This window comes from Triticum urartu, chromosome 6 (genome assembly GCF_003073215.2).
Source record: "Triticum urartu cultivar G1812 chromosome 6, Tu2.1, whole genome shotgun sequence".
Lineage (NCBI taxonomy): Eukaryota > Viridiplantae > Streptophyta > Magnoliopsida > Poales > Poaceae > Triticum > Triticum urartu.
The window spans coordinates 101,645,433-101,669,692 of NC_053027.1; the positions used below are offsets into that span (position 1 = coordinate 101,645,433).

General features: G+C 49.7%; 1 protein-coding gene across 1 annotated transcript; it reads left to right on the forward strand.

The window, feature by feature from the left end:
- The first annotated feature begins 21,061 nt into the window (after window positions 1–21,061).
- Window positions 21,062–22,797, forward strand: LOC125515931 (2-methylene-furan-3-one reductase). Its single transcript, XM_048681414.1, has 4 exons — window positions 21,062–21,591; window positions 21,683–22,006; window positions 22,122–22,281; window positions 22,370–22,797. The coding sequence occupies exons 1-4, from the start codon at window positions 21,190–21,192 to the stop codon at window positions 22,633–22,635; spliced, it is 1,152 nt and encodes a 383-aa protein (XP_048537371.1). The 5' UTR covers window positions 21,062–21,189; the 3' UTR covers window positions 22,636–22,797.
- Window positions 22,798–24,260: the final 1,463 nt, after the last annotated feature.

The window sequence follows — 24,260 nt, forward strand, 5'->3', positions numbered from 1 at the left end:
CAGGGCTGTGCCACGGCCGGCCCTTATCTAGTTAGGCTAGGCTCAGTTAGTAATACTAGTTTAGTGCTAATTTAGTCTAGTAGTAGATGACATGTAGGACCCATTTAAATAAGTAAGGTTTATTTATTTGTTTAGGTAAAAAGTCTATGACATGTGGGTCACATCTCCCCTTTTTCCTAGTCATTTTGACTTGGTCAATTCAGATTAAACTAGATATAATAAATTCTTGAATATTGTTAAAATTTTGAAAAATTATAGAAAATTATTCGTAGCTTGGATGGAAAAACTTTGTACATGAAAGTTGCTCAGAACGACGAGACGAATCCGGATACGTAACCCGTTCGTCCACCACGCATCCCTAGCATAGCGAACACGTAACTTTTCCACTCCGGTTCATCTGTCCGGAAATGCAAAACACCGGGGATATTTTCCCGGATGTTTTCCCCCTTCACCGGTATCACCTCATACCGCGTTAGGGCACACCTAGCAACGTTACTTGTCATGTCATGCATCGTTATGCATCTGTTTGCATTGTATTCATTGTTTCTTCCCCCTCTTCTATCCGGTAGACTATGAGACTGACGCCGCTGCCGGTACCCCTGTTGTCGACTACGGTGTTGACGACCCCTCCTTGCCAGAGCAACCAGGCAAGCCCCCCTTGATCACCAGATATCGCCTACTCTCCTCTATACTGCTTGCATTAGAGTAGTATAACATGTTACTACTTTCCGTTAATCCTATCCTGATGCATAGCCTGTCCTTGCTACTACTGTTGTTACCTTTACCTGCAATCCTAATGCTTAGTATAGGATACTAGTTTATCATCAGTGGCCCTACATTCTTGTTCGTCTGCCATGCTATACTATCGGGCCGTGATCACTCGGGAGGTGATCACGGGTATATACTTATACATAATATATGGTACTTGTGGTGACAAAAGACGAGTCGGCTCAAGGAGTACCCGCGGTTGATTCACGAATTGGGGGCTGGAAGGACATACTTTCCCGACAGCCCTCTGTGTGGATCTTTGTGGCGAAGCGACAGGGCAGGTTGAGACCACCTAGGAGAGAGGTGGGCCTGGCCCTGGTCGGCGTTCGCGGTTATTTCAAGATAATTGATATTTGATCTGAGTCTGGCCACTGGCCTATACGCACTAACCATCTACGCGGGGACAGTTATGGGCACTCGACGTCGTGGTATCAGCCGAAGCCTTCGTGACGTCAGCGACTGAGCGGCGCGCGCCGGATTGGACTGGAACGCCTACTAGGCTAGGTCTGCTTCCGGCCGCCCTCGCAACGTGTAGGTGTGCAATGGGAGATGGGCCCAGACCCTTGTGCCACAGGATTTAGACCGGCGTGCTGACCTCTCTGTTGTGCCTAGGTAGGGCTGCGACGTGTTGATCTTCCGAGGCCGGGATGACCTAGAAAAGTGTGTCCGGACAAAGAGGATCGAGCGTGTTGGGAAATGTGGTGCACCCCTGCAGGGAAGTTAATCTATTCGAATAGTCGTGATCTTCGGTAACAGGACGACTTGGAGTTGTACCTTGACCTTATGACAACTAGAACAGGATACTTAATAAAACACACCCTTCCAAGTGCCAGATACAACTGATGATCGCTCTCTCACAGGGCGATGAGGGGAGAATCATCGGTTAGGATTATGCTACACGATACTACTTGGTGAACTTACCTTCTGCTCTCTTCTACATGCTGCAAGATGGAGGTGGACAGAAGCGTAGTCTTCAATAGGACTAGCTATTCCCCTCTTATTCCGGCATTCTTCAGTTCAGTCCACATATGATACCCTCATTCCATTTGATACCAATGCATACATATGTAGTGTAGCTCCTTGCTTGCGAGTACTTTGGATCTGTATCCCAGTTTGTGCTAGCCTTCTTAAGGCAAACTTGTTTAACTTATGTCTGTACTCAAATATTGTTGCTTCCGCTGACTCGTCTATGATCGAGCTCTTGTATTCGAGCCCTCGAGGCCCGTGGCTTGTAATATGATGCTTGTATGACTTAATTTAATTGTAGAGTTGTGCTGTGATATCTTCCCGTGAGTCCCTGATCTTGATCGTACACGTTTGCGTGTATCATTAGTGTACGATTGAATTGGGGGCGTCACAATATTATAGTTCATCACTAAGTTCTAGTAACTTGGTGATAGTGACTAGAGAACTCTGTTAATCACTATCTTATCTGGACGATTAACTTCCACTTGATTCAAGCGATTGTAGTACCCAGACATTCTGAGCACATGCTCACTAGCTGAGCTATTCTCCTTCATCTTGTAGGCAAAGTACTTATCATAGGTCTCATACCTCTTAACACGGGCATGAGTCTGAAATATCATTTTCAGCTCTTGGAATCTCATATGTTCCATGGCGTTCAAAACATTTTTGAAGTCCCGGTTCTAAGCCGTAAAGCATGGTGCACTAAACTATCAAGCAGTCATCATACCGAGCTTGTCAAATGTTCATAACATCTACATCTGCTCCTGCATTGGGTCTGTCACCTAGCGGTGCAACAAGGACATAATTCTTCTGTGCAGCAACGAGGATAAACCTTAGATCACGGACCAAGTCTGCATCATTTCTACTATCATATTTCAACTTATTTTTCTCCATGAACATATCAACAATAAACGGGAAACTACATCGCGAGCTTTTGATCTACTCCCTCCGTTCCAACATAGATGACCCAACTTTGTACTAAAGTTAGTATGAAGTTGAGTCATCTATTTTGGAACGGAGGGAGTACAACATAATTTGCAAATACTATCAGGATTAAGTTCATGATAAATTAAAGTTCAATTAATCATATTACTTTAAGAACTCCCACTTAGATAGACATCCCTCTAGTCATCTAAATGATCACGTGATCCATATCAACTAAACCATGTCCGATCATCACGTGAGATGGAGTAGTTTTCAATGGCGAACATCACTATGTTGATCATATCTACTATATGATTCACGTTCGACCTTTCGGTCTCAATGTTCCGAAGTCATATATGCATATGCTAGGCTCGTCAAGTTTAACCCGAGTATTCTGCACGTGCAAAACTAGCTTACACCCATTGTATGTGAACGTAGAGCTTATCACACCCGATCATCATGTGGTGTCTCGCATGACGAACTATAGCAACGGTGCATACTTAGGGAGAACAAATATACATTGAAATTTAGTGAGGGGTCATCTTATAATGCCACCGTCATACTAAGCAAAATAAGATGCATAAAGGATAAACATCACATGTAATCAAAATATGTGATAGGATATGGCCATCATCATCTTGTGCCTTTGATCTCCATCTCCAAAGCACCGTCATAATCTCCATCATCACCGGCTTGACACCTTGATATCCATCGTAGCATGGTTGTCATCTCGCCAACTATTGCTTCTACGACTATCGCTACCACTTAGTGATAAAGTAAAGCAATTACATGGCGATTGCATTTCATACAATAAAGCGACAACCATAAGGCTCCTGCCAGTTGCCGATAACTTTTACAAAACATGATCATCTCATACGACAATTTATATCTCATCACGTCTTGACCATATCACATCACAACATGCCCTGCAAAAACAAGTTAGACGTCCTCTACTTTGTTGTTGCAAGTTTTACGTGGCTACTACGGGCTTCTAGCAAGAACCGTTCTTACCTACGCATCAAAACCACAACGATTTTTTGTCAAGTGTGATGTTTTAACCTTCAACAAGGATCGGTCGTAGTCAAACTCGATTCAACTAAAGTTGGAGAAACAGACACCCGCCAGCCACCTATGTGCAAAGCACGTCGGTAGAACCAGTCTCATGAATGCGGTCATGTAATGTCGGTCTGGGCCGCTTCATCCAACTACAGCCGAATCAAAGTAAGATGTTGGTGGTAAGCAGTATGACTATTATCACCCACAACTCTTTGTGTTCTACTCGTGCATATCATCTACGCATAGACCTGGCTTGGATGCCACTGTTGGGGAACGTATCATGCAATTTCAAAAAAAAAAAATCCTACGATTACGCAAGCTCTATCTAGGAGATGCATAGCAACGAGAGGGGGAGAGTGTGTCCACATACCCTCGTAGACCGAAAGCGGAAGCGTTATGTTAACGCGGTTGATGTAGTCGAACGTCTTCACGGTCCAACCGATCCAAGTACCGAACGTACGACACCTCCGTGTTGAGCACACATTCAGCTCGATGACATACCTCGAACTCTTGATCCAGTAAAGGGTCGAGGGAGAGTTCTGTCAGCACGACGGCATGGTGACGGTGATGTGATGTGATCCACGCAGGGCTTCACCTAAGCACCACGATGCTATGACCGGAGGAGTAAATTGTGGAGGGGGGCACCGCACACGGCTAAGAAAACAATTGTTGTTCTTTGGGGTGCCCCCTGCCCCCGTATATAAAGAAGGGGAGGAGGCCGGCCACAAGGGGCGCGCCAAGGAGAGGGGAGTCCTACTAGGACTCCAGTCCTAGTAGGATTCGCCTCCCCTTTTTTTCCTTCTACCGGAGGGGGAAAAGGGTAAGGAGAGGGAGTAGGAGAAGGAAAGGGGGGTGGCGCCCCCTTCCCTAGTCCAATTCGGCCTCCTCCCTTGTGGGGGGCGCACCAGCCCCTTGTGGGCTGGTTAGCCTCCCTCTACACTACAAGTACTAACCATTGTTTGCAGCATTTGTGTATGAGCTTGGAGAGGGTGGTCATAAAGATTTTTACCCAACGTGGCAACATAATCTGCGGTTTGGTACCCCACCTCCTTCGACATAGAGATAATGTCGGCACCATATGACTTTACTATTATTGATATGACTTTTTTAAATTTTGTTAGAGTATCTGTTATGGTTGTGTGCATCTTTGTTCGTTCATTATAATTTATATCCACTCGATGCTACATTTTAAGTTAAATAAATGGGAAACGTTTCCCACCCGTGCATCAATGGAACGGTTTCATCGAACGCGCGCGGCTCGTTGGATCACGACAGATCGTGACTGTGCATCTGTCATGAAACAGTCAAACCTTATCGTTTCAGGCCTGACATCTGCCACTCGTTTTTTCCTTCCCACCCATCGTCTTCTTCGTTCGTCCCCTCTGTCGTGGTTCTAAGACTGACAGTAGAATGGGGGGTAGGTATGAGGAGGCAAGATCCTAGCTATGGAGTAGTTGTACACACGAGTTTACGAGTTCAGGCCCTTCTCGGAGGAAGTAATAGCCCTACGTCTCGATGCCCTGAGGCGGTCGACTGGATTATATGTGTGTGTGTTTACAAAAGATGCGAACCCCAGACCTGGAGGAGGGGTGGCTTATATAGAGTGCGACAGGACCCCAGCTCCCCTCCGTTATGCGGGGCTTAATGTACATAAAGGTGGAGCGTTACAGGTAACGTCCGTATTAAAGTTAAGGCTATGAGTAAACACCCGACCATTGATGTGTAGAGTGGCTTCAGATCTTCTGTTCGTCGAGTGACTTCTGTGACGGTCGAGTGACATTGATTCTTCCGAGTGGAATGTCTCTGGTCGAGTGGATGATGGTACCCTTTGAATGCTGCTGGCTTTAAGGTGATGTCCTTGGGGAGGTAGTCTAGGTCAGGCCTATGACCCTACCCTAGGTACATACCTTCATCATTACCCCCGAATGGTTCGAGGCTTGAGTGGAGAAGGAGTTGAGAATTTCTCCGATCCAATTTTTGTGCTTCGGTAGTGACTTATCGTGACCAACCGAACAACCATAATGATATCAACTCCTTTTCAGTCGCCTTGATCCATTCTTGAATCTGCCGAGTGAACTTTACTGTGATGTCTTGAGTACTGGTATGGAGAAGATATTCCGTCCGACAGATTGCCTTGCTGTGCGCGGATATCGTGGGATTTGGATTTTGGGGAAGCACGTGAGACGGGGGAGGCCGCAGTAATCGGAAGGGATTAGGTGCAGCCGCCTCGATCACTGCGCCACCTTTTTCGCCATGTACCTCGCGCGCGACTGTTGCGGGATTTGATTGGGTCGTCTGGACCCACAGGTCAGCCACTCGGAAGCGGCCCCATATAAGGCGTCGGGCCAGGGTTTTCTTTGAATAGTGCGTCTTTGTTCTTCTCTTTCCCTCTCAGTTTTCTCCGCTGCATATGCTCCTGCCCCAGCGCCGCCGCCCCGTTCGAGCTCTGCTCACCGCGATGGGGAAGGAGAAGACAGTGGCATTGGAGCGCGCGAAGAAGGCAACGGTGAAGGCAAAGGGGAAGAAGTCTGGCCGGGGCGGATCTTCTTCGAGGGTCGGCCTGCCGCCGGGCTAGATTCAGGGCGACTGGATCCGCTCGACGATCCGTCAGGACGACATCGACGACCTGGTCGAGGGAGGACTGATCCCCCACGAATCGGCGCGACTCCCGGGGAACAAGACCGAGCCGCAGCCACAGGAGGGTGAGCGCGTTCTCCTCGCCACTCACGTCGACCGCGGGTTTTCCTTGCCTCCCCACCCTTTCTTTCGAGGTTTTTTGAACTTCTTCGGGGCGCAACTTCACCACTTTACTCCGAATACCATCGTGTACCTCGCTGCTTTTGTGTCCATGTGTGAGAGCTTCCTAGGCTGTCGGCCACACTGGGGGCTCTTCAAGCACATATTCACATGTCGTTCTCAGTCGGTCAAGAAGGCCAACCCGAGTGATGAGAGGACGCAAGTGATTCAGATGTGCGGGGGTCTTGGGATTCAGATGAGGAGTAAAAGTACTTTCCCAACCATGATCCTTCCTGAGTCGGTCCGAGGGTGGCAGTCGACTTGGTTCTACTGCAAGGACCAGCCAACTCCCGGTCAGTCGACTGGACTTCCCCGCTTTTCCATGGCCCGAGTGGAGAAGCCCTCTGCTTTGAAAGTGATCCCAGAGGAGAAGGCGCAAGTTAAAGTGCTGGTTGAGCGAGTGGTTCAGCTTGTCCATGACGGGGTAACCGGTATGGACCTGTTGGAGGTCTTCCTCAGGAGACGCATCCAACCCCTTCAAGCTCGTGACCATCCGATGTGGATGTATTCGGGCACCGACGACACCACTCGGATCCATCGAGAGGAAGTCGACGACGCCACGTTGGAAGGATGGTTGAAGAGCATCACTGGCAACAAGGACAACCCCAGGGGATCTCAGAGGATTCCTCCGCTCAACAACTCGTACGAAACTGACAAGGTATGACTCCAAGTGGTCGAGTGTCTTCTTGATTTGTCAATTAGTTGTTTGTTGTTATCTGACTGTCTCCTATCTTGGTTGTTGTCTTCTAGGCCCTGACTGAGATGTACTCGATGCCCAACGGAGAGCAGGAGCAGGACCTAGAGGGGGAGGCGAGTGGAGGTGAAAGCGGCAAGTGGCACTCTGACGACGAAGAGGACGAGGACAGCGATGACCCGAGTGAAGAAGAAGAGGTCGACTCTCCTCCTCGTAGGGAAAAACGATCCAAGCTTTCTCATGATCCAGCGAGTGCTCGCGGCAAAGCGACCGTGCAAACTGGGCAGTCATCGAAGCGCCCTCAAACGTCTTCTCCGGCGCCGACTGAAAAGGCGTCGAAGCAACCGAAAGCTACGCCGTCCAAACCGCTAAAGGCCTTGCCGAAGATCAAAGTGGTCATCCCCATTGCTTATGGGTATTAGTTGGACTTGATTTCTTGTTTTAGTATGAATCTGGATTTGAGTCGACTTATTTCATCAAACATGACCGACTGAATTCTGAAATTTGTAGTGCTGCTACTTCTGGGACTTCCACCCGCTAGTATGAAGATGAGGACATGGAAGATGCGGTCACCTCCAACCCGGGTACAATCCTCGTGATTTTGTTCTCGATTGTATAGTTGGTTGAATTCTGGCGACTCATTTAGGGTCGACTGATTTCTTTGTAGCCCCTCCCAATGTCATTGAGCTTCCGGATGATGAAGAGGACGTGCCGCTGAGGCCCGGGAAGAAGAAGGCAACAGCTAGCAAGACATCCCAGACGGAGCCGACGACGGAGCGAGTAGTTCAACGGCCCGAAGATGTGAGTAAGGTTTCTGTAACCTTTGCTGACCCAATGTCGAGTGTGCGTCCTGCACCGTCGACTGCTCCAGAGCTTGCTTCAACCATCCAACCTCAAGCATCGGATCTCCAAGCCGCTGCGTCCGGACTGTCTGTCCCCTTCTTTGCTACTCATCATGTTCCAGAAAGCCAGTCGGACGCCGCTGCGGAGGCTATTCGTCAGGCTGGCATAATGATGGAGCGGGTGAAGGCGGTGCACGAAAGCAGTCAGGCTGCTTATGACGCCAGCGCGGCTCTTCGAGCCAATGTCCAGGTAAGTTAACTTCCGACTGAACTTGTTCTTTTAGGATATGCTACCCGAATGTTTTCCTTCGCGTAATCTTTCATTGTCTTGTACTTTGAGATTGTACACCCATTGGGTGTTTTGTCAACTTCTCTCTTTTTGCACTCGGTCTGGGCGGACCAGCCGAGTGGAATCCAAACCAGTGGGGGCACGCTAAGTGCACCCACTGGGTGTAGTCCTCGAGACCGCAGTCGACTGCTGGCAGTCGGCTGGGGTCTGAGCACTTCTTTCTCCTCTCTTTTTTATATATACTCTGTTTGGGCGGACCAGCCGAGTGGAATCCAAACCAGTGGGGGCACGCTAAGTGCACCCAGTGGGTGTAGTCCCCGAGACCGCAGTCGACTTCTGGCAGTCGGTTGGGGTCTGAGTGGTCTTGAAGCTTTATTCACTCGGAAGTGAATAATCTTTGATCTTGTCGATTGATATGTCTTTTACTCACTGCAGAAATCTTGTTCACTTATCTCCAAGTTTGCCGAGTTTGAGGAAAAGCAGAGGCAACTCAATCTTGATCTGGAGTTGGCTCAGCAGAATTTAAAGAAGGCTCAAGATGAAGTCGCTGGTGCGGAAGGTAACGTCCTGTCGATTGCTTATCTTGACCATCCTTCAAGTTATCTTTTCATTCTTCTGTTTGATCTAAATGTGTATTTTGCAGAGAAAATGAGGCTAGCCCTGGAGAAGAAAGACTTGGACCTTGCAGTTGCGCAGAAGGAAGCTCAAGAGAAGACCGCCCTCGCTGACCAAAAACTGGCTTCAGTCGGAATGCTGGAGGAGGAAATCAACAAGCTGAAGTCATCTCTCACTGAATCCAATCGAGAGGCGACTCGTCTGAAAAAGGATAAAGTGGCTCTGAACGACCAGCTGGAAAGCATGACGCATAGGAGGAACGATCTGGAAGCTTATCTGAAAGCTCTCGCCAAGAAACTCTTTCTTATGCTCGAAGGTATCCCCTTTATCCGACTGTTTTACTGTTTGCAAGTTAGTCCTGGCCAGTCGACTCATTAACTCCTTGACTCTGCAAAATTCTATCAAAACTTTGAAGAAGAGACTGGACAGATCGAGACGGGCTTGGACCCTGTCCTTTCTACAGTCAGCGACGAGGCTGCCATGAATGTGCTTCGACTGGAATCCCGCGTCGCCAGTGTTACAAGTTACCTTGCCCGTCTGAAGGTGGCAGTTTCACGCATCGACTCATCGCTCTGGCCAAGGGCAACGCTTCAGAATGATCTTGAGTCTTTGATGGCTCGACTAAATGAGGTCCCTGGTCGAGTGCAGGAACGGAAGAAGTCCTCCGCCCGATGCGGTGCTGACGTGGCTCTGTCACTGGTCAGGGTCCATTGCAGAGAGGCTCGAGAAGAGAAGCTGGCGGCGATCAAGGTCGCCAACACAAAAAGGCACGACTTCCAGTCCTTCATGGAAACTTTCATTGCTGCTGCCACTCGGATCGCGGACGGGATCGACTTGGACGAGTTCGTCGAGCCTACCAGTCCTCCTCCTGCCGAGTGAACAAACTTGATGCTCAAACTTGCTTTAAATTTGCTTCGGTATGCCGAGTGGTTATTGTAACCGTTAAACTCCTTCGGGCCTGACACCCGAGTACTTTTATCTTCATCCTGAAACTCTCGAAACTTTATCTGATCTTGGTTTATCTTCTGCATGTGCTTGTGTTTGCCTTCGAGTGGAACTTTATTCTTCACTCGGAATATTCTTTGAGATGCAACTTTGAGGGAGATATCCCAGTCGACCTGCGCCTCATCGTCTTTGCGGATAGGGATGGAGCGGATGTTGTACTTATGGCACAGCTCTGATGAAAGGTTGGCAGTCGACCTGCACCTCATCGTCCTTGCGGATAGGGATGGAGCGGACATTGTACTTATGGCACAGCTCTGAGGAGAGGTTGGCAGTCGACCTGCACCTCGTCGTCCTTGCGGATAGGGATGGAGCGTGCATTGTACTTGTGGCGCAGCTCTGAGGAGAGGTTTGCAGTCGACCTGCACCTCATCGTCCTTGCGGATAGGGATGGAGCGCACAGTGTACTTGTGGTGCAGCTCCGAGGAGAGGTTTGCAGTCGACCTGCACCTCGTCGTTCTTGCGGATAGGGATGGAGCGCACATTGTACTTGTGGTCCAGCTCTGAGGAGAGGTTTGCAGTCGACCTGCACCTCGTCGTCCTTGCGAATAGGGATGGTTTTTCAACTTAGGCGAGTACTAGACTGCAGCTAAGCCCCCGAGCGTGAGGTTTGCTCATCACTCAGTAGGATTTTTGAAACTTAGGCGAGCACTGGGCTGCAGCTAAGCCCCCGAGCGAGAGGCTGGCTCGCCACTCTGTAGGACTTTTTTCAACTTAGGCGAGCATTGTGCTGCGGCTAAGCCCCCGAATGTGAGTTTTGCTCAACACTCGGTAGGATTTTTGAAACTTAGGCAAGCACTGGGCTGCAGCTAAGCCCCCAAGTGTAAGGTTTGCTCAACACTCGGTAGGATTTTTGAAACTTAGGCAAGCACTGGGCTGCAGCTAAGCCCCCGAGTGTGAGGTTTGCTCATCGCTCGGTAGGATTTTTTCAACTTAGGCGAGTACTAGACTGCGGGTAAGCCCCTGAATGTGAGGCTTGCTCATCACTCGGTAGGATTTTTTTCAACTTAGGGGAGTACTGGACTGCAGCTAAGCCTCCGAGTGAGAGACTTGCTCATCACTCGGTAGGATTTTTTCAACTTAGGCGAGTACTGGACTGCAGCTAAGACTCCGAGTGAGAGGCTTGCTCATCACTCGGTAGGATTTTTTTCAACTTAGGCGAGTACTGGACTGCAGCTAAGCCTCCGAGTGAGAGACTTGCTCATCACTCGGTAGGATTTTTTCAACTTAGGCGAGTACTGGACTGCAGCTAAGCCTCCGAGCGAGAGGCTTGCTCATCACTCGGTAGGATTTTTTTCAACTTAGGCGAGTACTGGAATGCAGCTAAGCCTCCGAGTGAGAGACTTGCTCATCACTCGGTAGGATTTGTTTCAACTTAGGCGAGTATTGGACTGCAGCTAAGCCTCCGAGTGAGAGGCTTGCTCATCACTCGATAGGATTTTTTTCAACTTAGGCGAGTACTAGAGTGCAGCTAAGCCCCCAAGTGTGAGGCTTGCTCATCACTCGGTAGGATTTTTTCAACTTAGGCGAGTACTGGACTGCAGCTAAGCCTCCGAGTGAGAGGCTTGCTCATCACTCGGTAGGATTTTTTTCAACTTAGGCGAGTACTAGACTGCAGCTAAGCCCCCGAGTGTGAGGCTTGCTCATCACTCGGTAGGATTTTTTCAACTTAGGCGAGTACTGGACTGCAGCTAAGCCTCCAAGTGAGAGACTTGCTCATCACTCGGTAGGACTTTTCAACTTAGGCGAGTACTGGACTGCAGCTAAGCCTCCGAGTGAGAGGCTTGCTCATCACTCGGTAGGATTTTTTCAACTTAGGCGAGTACTGGACTGCAGCTAAGCCTCTGAGTGAGAGACTTGCTCATCACTCGGTAGGATTTTTTCAACTTAGGCAAGTACTGGACTGCAGCTAAGTCTCCGAGTGAGAGGCTTGCTCATCACTCGGTAGGATTTTTTTCAACTTAGGCGAGTATTGGACTGCAGTTAAGGCTCCGAGTGAGAGACTTGCTCATCACTCTGTAGGATTTTTTTTCAACTTACGCGAGTACTGCACTGCAGCTAAGCCTCCAAGTGAGAGGCTTGCTCATCACTCGGTAGGATTTTTTCAACTTAGGCGAAACGGATTCGCAGCTAAGCCACCCACTTGGGGATTTCAGAAACAAACGTAAGCAATCGACAATCATTTTCAGAAGACTGTAAAAACTCTTGTCTTTGATAAACAAACTACAAAGGTGCGTCTTATTGCATCTCAACAAACTGAGTGTTTAAGTATAAAAGGGGCGGAGCAGCTCCGCATTCCAAGCGTGCGGCTCGTCTTTCTTGTGCTCGACGTCGTAGAGGTGGTACGCTCCATTGTGGAGCACTCTGGTGACAACGAAGGGGCCTTCCCAAGAGGGAGCAAGCTTGTGTGGTTTCTGCTGATCCACTCGAAGAACCAAGTCTCCCTCTTGAAATGCTCGACCCCTCACATTTCTGGCATGGAAACGACGCAGGTCTTGCTGATAGATGGTTGATCAGATCAAGGCCATCTCTCTTTCTTCTTCCAAGAGATCAACTGCATCTTGTCGTGCTCGTTCTGCTTCTTCCTCTGAGAAAAGCTCGACTCGGGGCGTATTGTGGAGCAAGTCACTCGGAAGTACAGCTTCGGCTCCATAAACCAAGAAAAATGGGGTTCTGCCAGTCGACCGATTAGGAGTTGTCCTCAATCCCCACAATACTGATGGAAGTTCGTCGACCCAGGCTCCTGCTGCGTGTTTGAGGTGATGCATCAGTCGGGGTTTCAGTCCTTTGAGAATCAATCCATTTGCTCTTTCAGCTTGTCCATTCGACTGGGGATGGGCGACTGAGGCATAGTCGACTCGAGTACCTTGTGAAGCACAGAAAGTTCTGAACACATCAGAATCGAAGTTTGATCCGTTGTCAGCGATGATGCTGTGTGGAACACCATATCTGAATGTTATCTCTCTGATGAAGCTGACAACAGTGTTGGCATCAAGGTTCTTGATAGGCTTGGCCTCAATCCACTTGGTGAACTTGTCGACTGCTACAAGCACATGAGTGAATCCACTCCTACCAGTCCTCAGAGGTCCAACCATGTCTCATCCCCAAACAGCAAAGGGCCAGACGAGTGGAATGGTCTTCAGGGCCGACGCAGGCTTGTGAGACATGTTGGAGTAAAACTGGCAACCTTCACATTTGTCGACTATTTCTTGTGCCATCTCATTTGCCCGTGGCCAGTAAAATCCCGCTCGGTATGCTTTGGCCACAATGGTCCGAGAGGATGCATGATGACCACAGGTCCCCGAGTGGATGTCATTGACGATCACTCGACCTTCTTCCGGCGTTATGCATTTCTGGCAAACTCCAGTCACACTTTCTCTGAACAACTGTCCTCTTATCACAGTAAAGGCTTTAGATCGACGGACGATCTGTCGAGCCTCTTCTTCATCTTCTGGGAGTTCCCTTCTAAGAATGTATGCGATATATGGTACTGTCCAATCGGGGGTGATGACCAAAACCTCCATAATCAAATCGACTACGGCTGGAATCTCGATTTCAGTCGGATCGGTGGCACTCTTCGGCTGTGGGGGCTCTTCAGTGAAGGGATCTTCTTGAACTGAAGGTGTATGAATGTGCTCCAAGAACACATTGCTGGGGATGGCTTCTCTCTTGGAGCCTATCTTTGCCAGATCATCGGCCGCTTGATTTTTCAGTCGAGGGATGTGATGGAGCTCCAATCCCTCAAATCTCTTTTCTAGCTTTCTCACTACATTGCAATAACCAGTCATAGATGGGCTTATGACATCCCACTCCTTCATTACTTAATTGACCACCAAATCTGAGTCGCCATAGACCATGAGGCGACGGACGCCGAGTGAAATGGCCATACGCAACCCGTACAGAAGTGCCTCATATTCGGCTTCATTGTTGGAGGAGTCAAAGTGAATCTGGAGAACATAGCTGAGTTTGTCACCGCGGGGGGATACCAACACCACCCCAGCACCGGAACCATTCAGCATCTTGGACCCATCGAAGAACATGGTCCAATGCTTCGAGTGGATTTGGGCTGGAAGTTGTTGTTCGATCCACTCGGCGAGAAAATCAGCTATTGCTTGGGACTTGATGGCCTTCTTCGCTTCAAACTTGATGTCCAGCGTAAGGAGTTCAATCGCCCACTTTGCCACTCGACCAGTTGTGTCTCTGTTGTTCAGAATCTCTGATAATGGAGCGTCGCTGACGACTGTAATGGAATGATCAGAGAGTAGTGTGCAACTTTCTTCGTGGTCATGTAAATCCCATAAACAAGCTTCTGATAATGTGGATATCTTTGCTTCGACGAAGTCAGAACTTCAGAAACATAATATACTGGACGCTCAATTTTATAGGCTTTTCCTTCTTCCTCCCGCTCGACCGTGAGTACTGTAATGACAACTTGTCCAGTGGCTGCAATATAAAGCAGTAAAGGCTCTTTGCTGATTGGCGCAGCAAGCACCGGCTGGGTGGAAAGCAGGGCTTTGAGCTCTATAAACGCTGCGTCAGCTTCGGAGTCCACTCAAACTTATCAGACTTCTTCATCAGTCGGTAAATAGGCAATGCCTTTTCACCGAGGCGAGAAATGAATCGACTCAAGGCGGCCAAACAACCAGTAAGCTTCTGGACATCGTGCACACACACAGGGCGTTTCATCCGAAGTATAGCACCAACTTTCTCTGGGTTAGCGTCGATCCCTCGTTCAGAAACGAGGAAACCGAGTAATTTTCCGCCAGGAACTCCGAATGTGCATTTTGATGGATTAAGCTTGATATCATATCTTCTGAGATTGGCAAAGGTTTCAGCAAGGTCAGCCAACAGGTCGGAACCTTTACGTGACTTGACCACAATGTCATCCATGTATGCTTCCACATTCTGACTGATTTGAGTGAGCAGACACTTCTGGATCATCCTCATGAATGTGGCTCCGGCGCTCCTCAAGCCGAATGGCATAGTGACATAACAAAAGCATCCGAATGGAGTGATGAAAGTCGTTTTTATCTCATCGGGACCATACAGTCGGATCTGATGGTACCCGGAATAGGTGTCCAAAAAAGACAAACGCTCACACCCCGCAGTTGAGTGAACGATTTGGTCGATGCGGGGGAGGGGAAAATAATCTTTCGGGCATGCCCGATTGATATGCTTGAAGTCAATGCACATGCGAAGTGAGTCGTCCTTCTTGGGAACCATGACAACATTGGCGAGACACTCGGAGTGGTAGATTTCACGGATGAACTCAGCTGCCAAGAGCCAAGCCACTTCCTCACCGATTGCTTTTCTCTTCTGGACGGCGGACCGTCGGAGATGTTCCTTGACTGGTTTTACTTTTGGGTCGACGCACAGACGATGCTCAGCCAGTCCCCTGCGTACACCCGGCATGTCAGAAGGTTTCCATGCAAAGATGTCCCGGTTCTCACGGAGGAACTGGATGAGCGTTTCTTCCTATTTGTTGTCGAGTGTTGTTGAGATATGGGTCGGAGCAGCATTGTGGTCGGTCGGGTGAATATGAATCGGCTTCGTTTCACCGGACGACCGAAATGCAGAATCTGTGGCAGGCTTCTTGGCTCGCAGCAAATCACTCGGATCTGCATTCTTCTGATACTCTTGCAGTTCTACTACTGCCATCTGTGCATCGGCAATTTTTCAGCCCTTTTGGAAGCACTCTTCCGCCTTCTGCTGATTGCCGGTGACAGTGATTACTCCTTTAGGACCAGGCATCTTCAATTTGAGATACACGTAACATGGTCGAGCCATAAAACGTGCATAAGTGGGCCTACCCAGAATAGCATGGTAAGAACTCTTGAAATCCACTACCTCAAATGTCAACTTTTCCTTGCGGTAGTTCTTGGAATTACCGAAAACCACATCAAGGGCGATCTGGCCAAGTGACTGAGCTTTCTTGCTAGGAATAACGCCATGGAAACTCATATTGCTTTCACTAAGCTTGGACATCGGAATGCCCAGTCCCTTCAAGGTTTCGGCATAAAGGATATTCAGGCCACTGCCACCATCCATCAGCACTTTAGTCAGTCGAGTGCCTTCAACTACTAGGTCGACCACCAGTGCTTGCCTCCCGGGGGTGGCTATATGAGCTGGATGGTCTGACTGGTCGAATGTGATGGCAGTCTGGGACCACTTCAGATAATTGGGTGTTGTAGGAGCAACCATGTTTACTTCCCTGTTAATAACCTTCAACCGGCTTTTGCTTTCAACATCAGCAAAAATCATCAGTGTGGAATTGATATTGGGAAAACCATCATCATCTTCTTCCCTATCCTCACCTCTGTCCGACTCCTTTTCCTTCTCCTTGGGTTGTTTCTCTCAGAACTGCTGGATAAGGAAATGGCACTGTCGAGTGGTGTGTTTAGGGTAAATGATGTTCCCCTCTTCATCTTTTTTGGTATGAATATGGCATGGTAAATCCAACACATCATTCCCATCTTTATCCTTAACTTTTTTGGGAGCCTAGAGCCCCTTGGGCTTTCCTTTGAACTTTCCTTGGGCAACAGCTAAAGCTTCACCTGGAGCAGCTGGTTCATCCTTTCGCTTCTGTTTCTGACTGGAATTCCCTCCTCCGGTTTCTTGGGCGACTGTTTTGTGCTTGCCACTCCGGAGTCGGTCTTCCTCTTCACCATTGGCATATTTGGTGGCAATCTCCATCATCCGAGTCAGAGTCATATCTCCTGTCCGACCAAATTTCAGATTCAACTCCCGATACTTAAGCCTTCCTTGAAGGCACAATTGCTTGGTGATCTGACACATTCTCCACTGTATGGTGCAATGTGATCCATCTCTGGATATAATCCCTCAAGGTTTCATTCGGTTTCTGGACACAACACTGCAATTCTGTCAACCCTGCCAGCCTTTTGCAAGTGCCTTCAAAGGTCCTAACAAACACTCGAGCAAGTTCCTCCCAACTATATATACTGCCAGGAGCCAACTGATTCAACCATGCTCTGGCTGAGCCCTCCAACATCAAGGGGAGGTGCTTCATAGCCACATCATCATTGCCGCCACCAATCTGCACAGCCACTCGGTAGTCCTCAAGCCAAGTGTCTGGCTTGGACTCGCCGGTGAATTTGCTGACTCCAGTCGTCAACCTGAAGTTGGGAGGAAACACTGCTTCTCTGATGGCTCTGCTGAAACACTCGGGTCCTAAAACGTGCACCCTGCTTCCAGTCGGATGATCTCTATCATGGCCTTCTCTGTGAGCTCTGTTCCTATCAACCAGACCTTGAACGAGGATAGATCTTGCATCAAAGACTACCTCTCTAGGGTCGACTGGAATTCTTCATTTGCCGCTGTGGGGGCGCCTGTCATCTTGCCGCCGAGGCACGTATGATCCACTCCTCGGAGGAGGCGTGGGCATTCGACGACGGTCATCGTGATCGAGTCGATGATCATACTACTCACGGTTCTTGTACTGATCTTGCCGGTGCCCACGTCCCTCACGCCGCGGAGGCGATCTTGGGCTGTGAGCAGATTGGACAGTATCTGCCACCATAGATCTGCTATGAATCCTATTTCGCGACTGAGATACTACTGTATTCTGCTCTCCCCCTGCCCGGAGCAAAGCCCGGATCTGCATCAAACCTCGGCCAGCTTCTGACTGGGAAGGTTGAATTGACTCTGCTATTCGAGCTGCAGCTGTGAGATTCTGGATCGGAGTTCGGTATACCTGAGTTGGAGACGGAAAAAGTTGTCGTCGACTGGATTCAGGAATTCGCTGCCGAGCACGCTCGTCGAGTGCGCGTTGGAGGTTCTCCAATCGAGAGCGCTCAGCTAAGTTGGCCAGGCGTGCCTCATCCAAGGCCTGGGCCTCGGGGGTTTCTCCAACGATAGGAGTGTGAAGTGCATCCATGTTACGACGGCGAAGCTCTTCCCTCCGCTGCGAAGCGAGGGGTTCAGGGCGGTACTCCTCATGGACATGCAATGGGTCGCCGACGCCATCGCCCCCGTCTTCACGGGTGAAGCCAGGAGGACTGCATGGTCCATTGACCATCAAGACTTCCGCCGGGGTCGCTGCTGTCGCACTCGGACGCGGTCTCGACGGAGCTAGTCGACAGATCGAACAGGTCATAGAGAGTTTCATCGGGCTCGATCGCCATGATTTGTGGGGTGGCCGATTGGCGGGCCACCGCATGCCTCACCCACCGCTGAAGCCGCGACCGATCGCATCGCTGGCGCCGGCGAACAACGGAAAGCGAGGTTGCCATAGGAGCCGACTGATACTGAGTCGACGGCTGCCGAAGAAGGACGTCGCGGACGCATGCGCGGAAGTGCGTCGCCCCACGTACGGGGAGCGCCCCGACGTCGAGTGGAGCCTCGTGGAGCCAAGCAGAGTCGTCGGTGATGAAGACAAGCGCGCCGAGACGGATCTCGCGGCCTTCAGCCAATCCTCCGCCGGAAACCATAATGACGGGAATCAGAAAAATCGCAACTTCTCCAACAAACTGCTAAGACACCTGCCCCACGGTGGACGCCAACTATCGTGGTTCTAAGACTGACAGTAGAATGGGGATAGGTATGAGGAGGCAAGATCCTAGCTATGGAGTAGTTGTACACACGAGTTTACGAGTTCAGGCCCTTCTCGGAGGAAGTAATAGCCCTACGTCTCGATGCCCTGAGGCGGTCGACTGGTTTATATGTGTGTGTGTTTACAAAAGATGTGAACCCCAGACCTGGAGGAGGGGTGGCTTATATAGAGTGCGCCAGGACCGCAGCTCCCATCCGTTATGCGGGACTTAATGTACATAAAGGTGGAGCATTACAGGTAACGTCTGTATTAAAGTGTTATAAATGGTAGTTAAGGCTATGAGTAAACGCCCGACCGTTGCTGTGTAGAGTGGCTTCAGTCTTCTATTCGTCGAGTGACTTCTATGACGGTCGAGTGACATTGATTCTTCCGAGTGGAATGTCTCTGGTCGAGTGGATGATGGTACCCTTTGAATGCTACTGGCTTTAAGGTGATGTCCTTGGGGAGGTAGTCTAGGTCAGGCCTATGACCCTACCCTAGGTACATAGCTTCATCACCCTCCCCCCCATCGTCTTCTTCCCTGAGCAAGCAACACATTCTTTTCCATCACTAACCGCGCAAGCTTGGTCCCTCTAGCTGCTTCGCAGCCGATCGCCGTGCCAATGGCCGCTGTCCATCACCTTCAAACCAGACGAAACGGCCACAATTTTTGCTGCAATCGACACCATGGTTGTTGGAACTACCACATCGTGCTACATGCTTTTGATGATGGCCAGTGGGGTGCTGCCACTCGGCCATGTGAGACGCTTGCCCGGACTGGCAGTAATAGGGTGGGGGCGAGGGGGCATGCTGCAACGGTGATGGATGTTGCCGGAGGCATTGCAGAACCGCCGGACACCCTCGTGTTGCAACCGCTGACAGAAAAGGCTTCAAACCCTTCATGGAAAGCTTCAACCGGATACAGGGAAAGCTCCAAGCAGTCAATGCCATTGTGGGAAGCTACAACCGTTCACATAAAATGCTACAACCTTCGATGAAAAAAGCTTCAATTGAAAAGATAGAGAAACCTTTCACCAAGAGCTGCTCAAAAAGAAAATAGCTGCAACCTTAATAGGAAAGCTTCGACCGTAGATGAAAAAAGCTCCAACCATTGAAAGAGAAAGCTACAACCAGACACTACGCAATCAGAAAAGTTGCAACCATTGACAGAGAAAGCTTCAATCGTATGTGCGAAAAGCTTCAACCGGCGACTTGCGAGGGGGAAAGCTACGGCCAGTGACCTGGGATGGGCGAGACGAAGATACTACATTGGTCTTTCTGCTGGAACCGGCACTTGTTTTTTGCAACGACCGGTGGTTAATTTTGCTGCTACTGGCAACCCGAGGAGGGATGCATCTTTTTTGTGAGCTCGCCGTCGAGACATTGTGTCCGACGAGCCGTCGCCATCGAAGCGCGGTCGTTGTGCACTGGAGTTGCGAGCATCGCCACCGAACCTGCAAGCGCGCAACCACGGGCACATGCTGTTGCATGCACGGAGGCGAGAAAATGCATAAGGTAATCGACGCAGGTGAGGATGACTGCCGGCGGCAACGAGCAGGACGCCGGTGAGGGCGGGCGGCGCAGTGCTGCGACCGGAGGCGACAAAGCACGGCGTCGTGCATTCGAGGAGTTGCGCGAGATGCAGGACCAACGAGAGGAAGGAGAAGCGCGGGGGCAAACCGTTTTTCTGCCCGATCCAATGGCCCACCTGGATCACATCCGACGGATCATGCTTGACCGGCCGGAATTGTTGGGCCGGTGCGCCGACGCGTATTAGTCGCCTAATTAATATCCTTTATCAAAGAAAGAAAGTAAGATTTCATAGAGTTTAGTTGTGTAGATTTGAACTTCCTTCGTTTTTATTTACTCTACTTCCTCCGTTTCAGTTTACAAGTCCTACATGTATACCTAGGTTGTTAATTTTATCACCCTAATATAAACTATATAACACAAAATTATACTGTTTGAAAATAGAACATCTAAAAGTTATATCGGTATATTTTTTGTAATATATGACTTGTATTATGTTGGTCAAATTGACGACCTAGGGGTACGCGCACGCCTTGTAAACTGAGAGAGGGGGAGTAGCATATTATAGTTGACTGAAGTCAAACTTCGTAAAGTTTGACCAAGTTAATAAAAAAAGTACAAACATTTATTATAACAAATTTATATGATATGAAAGTACATTCAGTAATAAATCTAATGGTATTGATTTGATATTGTATATAGTAATATTTTTGTTTATAAATTTTGTCAAAGTTTATGAAGTTTGATTTTGATTAAAGCTAATACGCGGACTAAATAAAAACCGAGGGAGTGCTTATTTATTTATTTATTTTAGAAAAATAGTCCTTAGATGTTCGGCCGGGCGAACTTCAATTCATGGATCCGCAAGTGACCTGCTACCTGCTGCTGGCGCCAAAAATTATGCACAAGGAAAGTGACCTGCTGAAACTGAAGCCTAGCAGCCAGGTGTCACAACCAGCGGAAGTTTCTCCTTCCTTCGATCACAAACGCAAATCTCAACTAGATCCTCCCGCAGCCGGTCCCGGCCTTTTATCCCCAGCCATTCCCCGCCACTCCCAGCTGCCACAGCGGATAACTAAAGCTAAGCAATCACAAGAACTCACGCACGCACGCACACGAAGAACACAGAGACCAGAGGAGCATAAAAAAGATTAGCAAGATGCAAGCATTCCTCGCCTACTCGATCCTTCCGAATCCATGCTCCAGATCCTTCTTCCCGCGTCCAACAAATCGACCCCAGTTCCTCCTGTCCTCGGTTTCGGAATCGAGGACGGGTGCTGCTCCCACCGCGAGAAGATGCGGTGGGACGGGCCGGAGCGTGGTGACCGCGGCGTCATCGTCCCCGGCGGTGGCCACCACGGCGACGGACGTTCCCGGGACGATGAAGGCCTGGGCGTACGAAGAGTACGGGGACGCCAGCGTGCTTAAGCTCGACGAGGCCGTGTCGGTGCCGGCGGTGGGCGAGGACCAGGTGCTGGTCAGGGTGGCGGCCGCGGCGCTCAACCCCGTCGACTCCAAGCGGCGTATGGGCAAGTTCAAGGCCACCGACTCCCCACTCCCGGTGAGCTCGGGCGCCCCTTCAGTTTCACTTCCTTCCGAGTTCGAGGCTTCGAGCTCTTGATTTGATCACTTGTGTCGTGGTTGGTCTGCAGACTGTTCCAGGGTACGACATGGCCGGAGTGGTGGTCAAGGTCGGCAGCCAGGTGAAGAGCCTCAAGGAAGGCGACGAGGTGTACGGCCACATCAGCGAGAAGGTCCTGGAGGGACCCAAGCAGTTCGGCTCGCTGGCAGAGTACACCGCCGTGGAGGAGAAGCTGGTGGCCCTCAAGCCCAAGAGCATCGACTTCGCGCAGGCCGCCGGTCTGCCGCTCGCCATCGAGACCGCCCATGAGGGCCTCGAGAGGGCAGGCTTCTCCGCCGGCAAGTCCATCCTTGTCCTCGGCGGCGCCGGCGGAGTCGGGACCCTTGTCATCCAGGTCCGACATTGCTCCCACTTCAGTTCAGTCTCCAAATGGACTGAATTTCTCTCCAGTCAAGCAATAGCCAGCTGAACTGAACATCATTTTTACACTGTGATAATGCGTAATGAAGCTGGCGAAGCAAGTTTACGGCGCGTCGAAGGTGGCGGCGACGGCGAGCACCCCGAAGCTGGAGCTCCTGAAAAGCCTGGGGGCCGACGTGGCCATCGACTACACCAAGGAGAACTTCGAGGACATGCCGGAGAAGTACGACGTCGTGTTCGACGCAGTCGGTAAGTTCCTTTGTCAACAGTACAGAAGACTGCCAAAACACGCACACCAAGCATTAGTCCGGAGCTGACACATGCTCGGGGGTTTCAGGCCAGGGCGAGAAGGCGGTCAAGGTGGTGAAGGAGGGCGGCAGCGTGGTGGTGCTCACCGGCGCGGTCGCGCCCCCGGGGTTCCGGTTCGTGGTCACCTCCGACGGGTCCGTCCTGGCGAAGCTCAACCCTTACCTCGAGGCCGGCAAGGTGAAGCCGGTGGTCGACCCCAAGGGGCCCTTCCCCTTCTCCCAGGTCGTGGAGGCGTTTTCCTACCTCGAGACCGGGCGAGCCACCGGCAAAGTAGTCATCTCACCTGTTCCATGAGACACTTCTGTAAATAGCTAGCACAAGTGATGTGTTTTTGTCAGAGTTTACTGAGCAAATATTTGTTGGATCGTGCGTATAAACAGAAAAATATGTGATGTTATCAGAGATGGCAGTAGGTTCCTGGCGTATTACAATGAACATAAATCTTTTTTTGTTCAATCTGTACCTGGCCTTTCACCATTCAGTTAAGTTTCAGATGCTTCAAAAGGCTACAGAGGGTTGTACTGCTTTCCTGAATTTCCAAAGTGAAAGTGAGCGCGCTAATTATTCCGAGGCAATCGACAATTTAACACCTTGATGATTAACTAGCCTACGCGGTAGGATTTTATTAGGATCAGAATGAAGAACTTGAATGATTACAGTGCCTTACGGTAGCACACCGGAAGTGGTTTAATGTAGGGAACCACTAGGCATCAGACTAGTGATGCTTAGCCTCCCGTCAGATCAGTCGATTTCTGCAGTTACTAGTGTTAAACATATGATTTGGGAACTGCTCGACACCCCTAACCTGGAGTGTGGCTATCTCATTATATAGAGGTATCCAAGGGATACAATACAATGTTACAATACAGATATACAGAGGTTACGTATATACAGTCTAACACCCTCCCTCAATCTTAACTATGTCCTGAAGTACAAAGCAAGTTAAGATTGCGCCTATAGCCTACAAACTGTGGTTGTGGAAGAGGCTTCGTGAAGATGTCAGCAAGTTGATCCTTTGACGAGATGAACTTGATACAGAGTAGCTTCTGTTCAACACGTTCCCGAACAAAGTGATAATCCACCTTAATGTGTTTTGTCCTAGCATGAAACACCGGGTTAGAAGAAAGATATGTCGCACCAATGTTGTCACACCACAGGACCGGAGGACGAGCTTGAGGAACACGCAACTCTCTCAACAGAGACTGTACCCATATGATCTCAGCAATTGCATCAGCAACAGCTTTGTACTCAGCCTCAGTACTACTGCGAGACACAGTTGCTTGCTTGCGAGCATTCCAGGCGATCAAGTTAGGACCCAGAAATACCGCATAGCCCCCCGTGGATCGCCTGTCATCCGGACTACCAGCCCAATCTGCATCAGAGAAAGCCGAGAGCTCATACGACGGTGCAGACTGAAGAAGCAAACCATAGGAGGCACTAAGACTGACATAGCGCAAAATACGCTTCACAGCTGACCAGTGAGACGTCCTCGGTGCATGCAAAAACTGACAGACACGGTTGATTGCATAGGAGATATCAGGCCTGGTAATAGTAAGGTATTGCAGACCACCAACGATACTGCGATACTCAGTAGCATCATCAGACGAGAGAGGATAACCGTCAAGAGCAGACAACCGATCAGTGGCAGACATCGGAGTGTTAACATGTTTGCATGTGAGCATTCCAGCACGACGCAACATGTCCAAGGCGTACTTTTTCTGAGTGAGAGTCAAACCAGCAGAGGACCGTGAAACCTCAAGACCAAGGAAAAAATGAAGAGCACCTAAATCCTTGACAGCAAAATCATCACGGAGAGCAATCACAAGGCGATCAGCAGTAGCAGCGGAGGAACTGATGAGAATGATATCATCAACATAAACCAAAAGATACATCGTAACCTCAGGGCGTTGGAGGAGAAA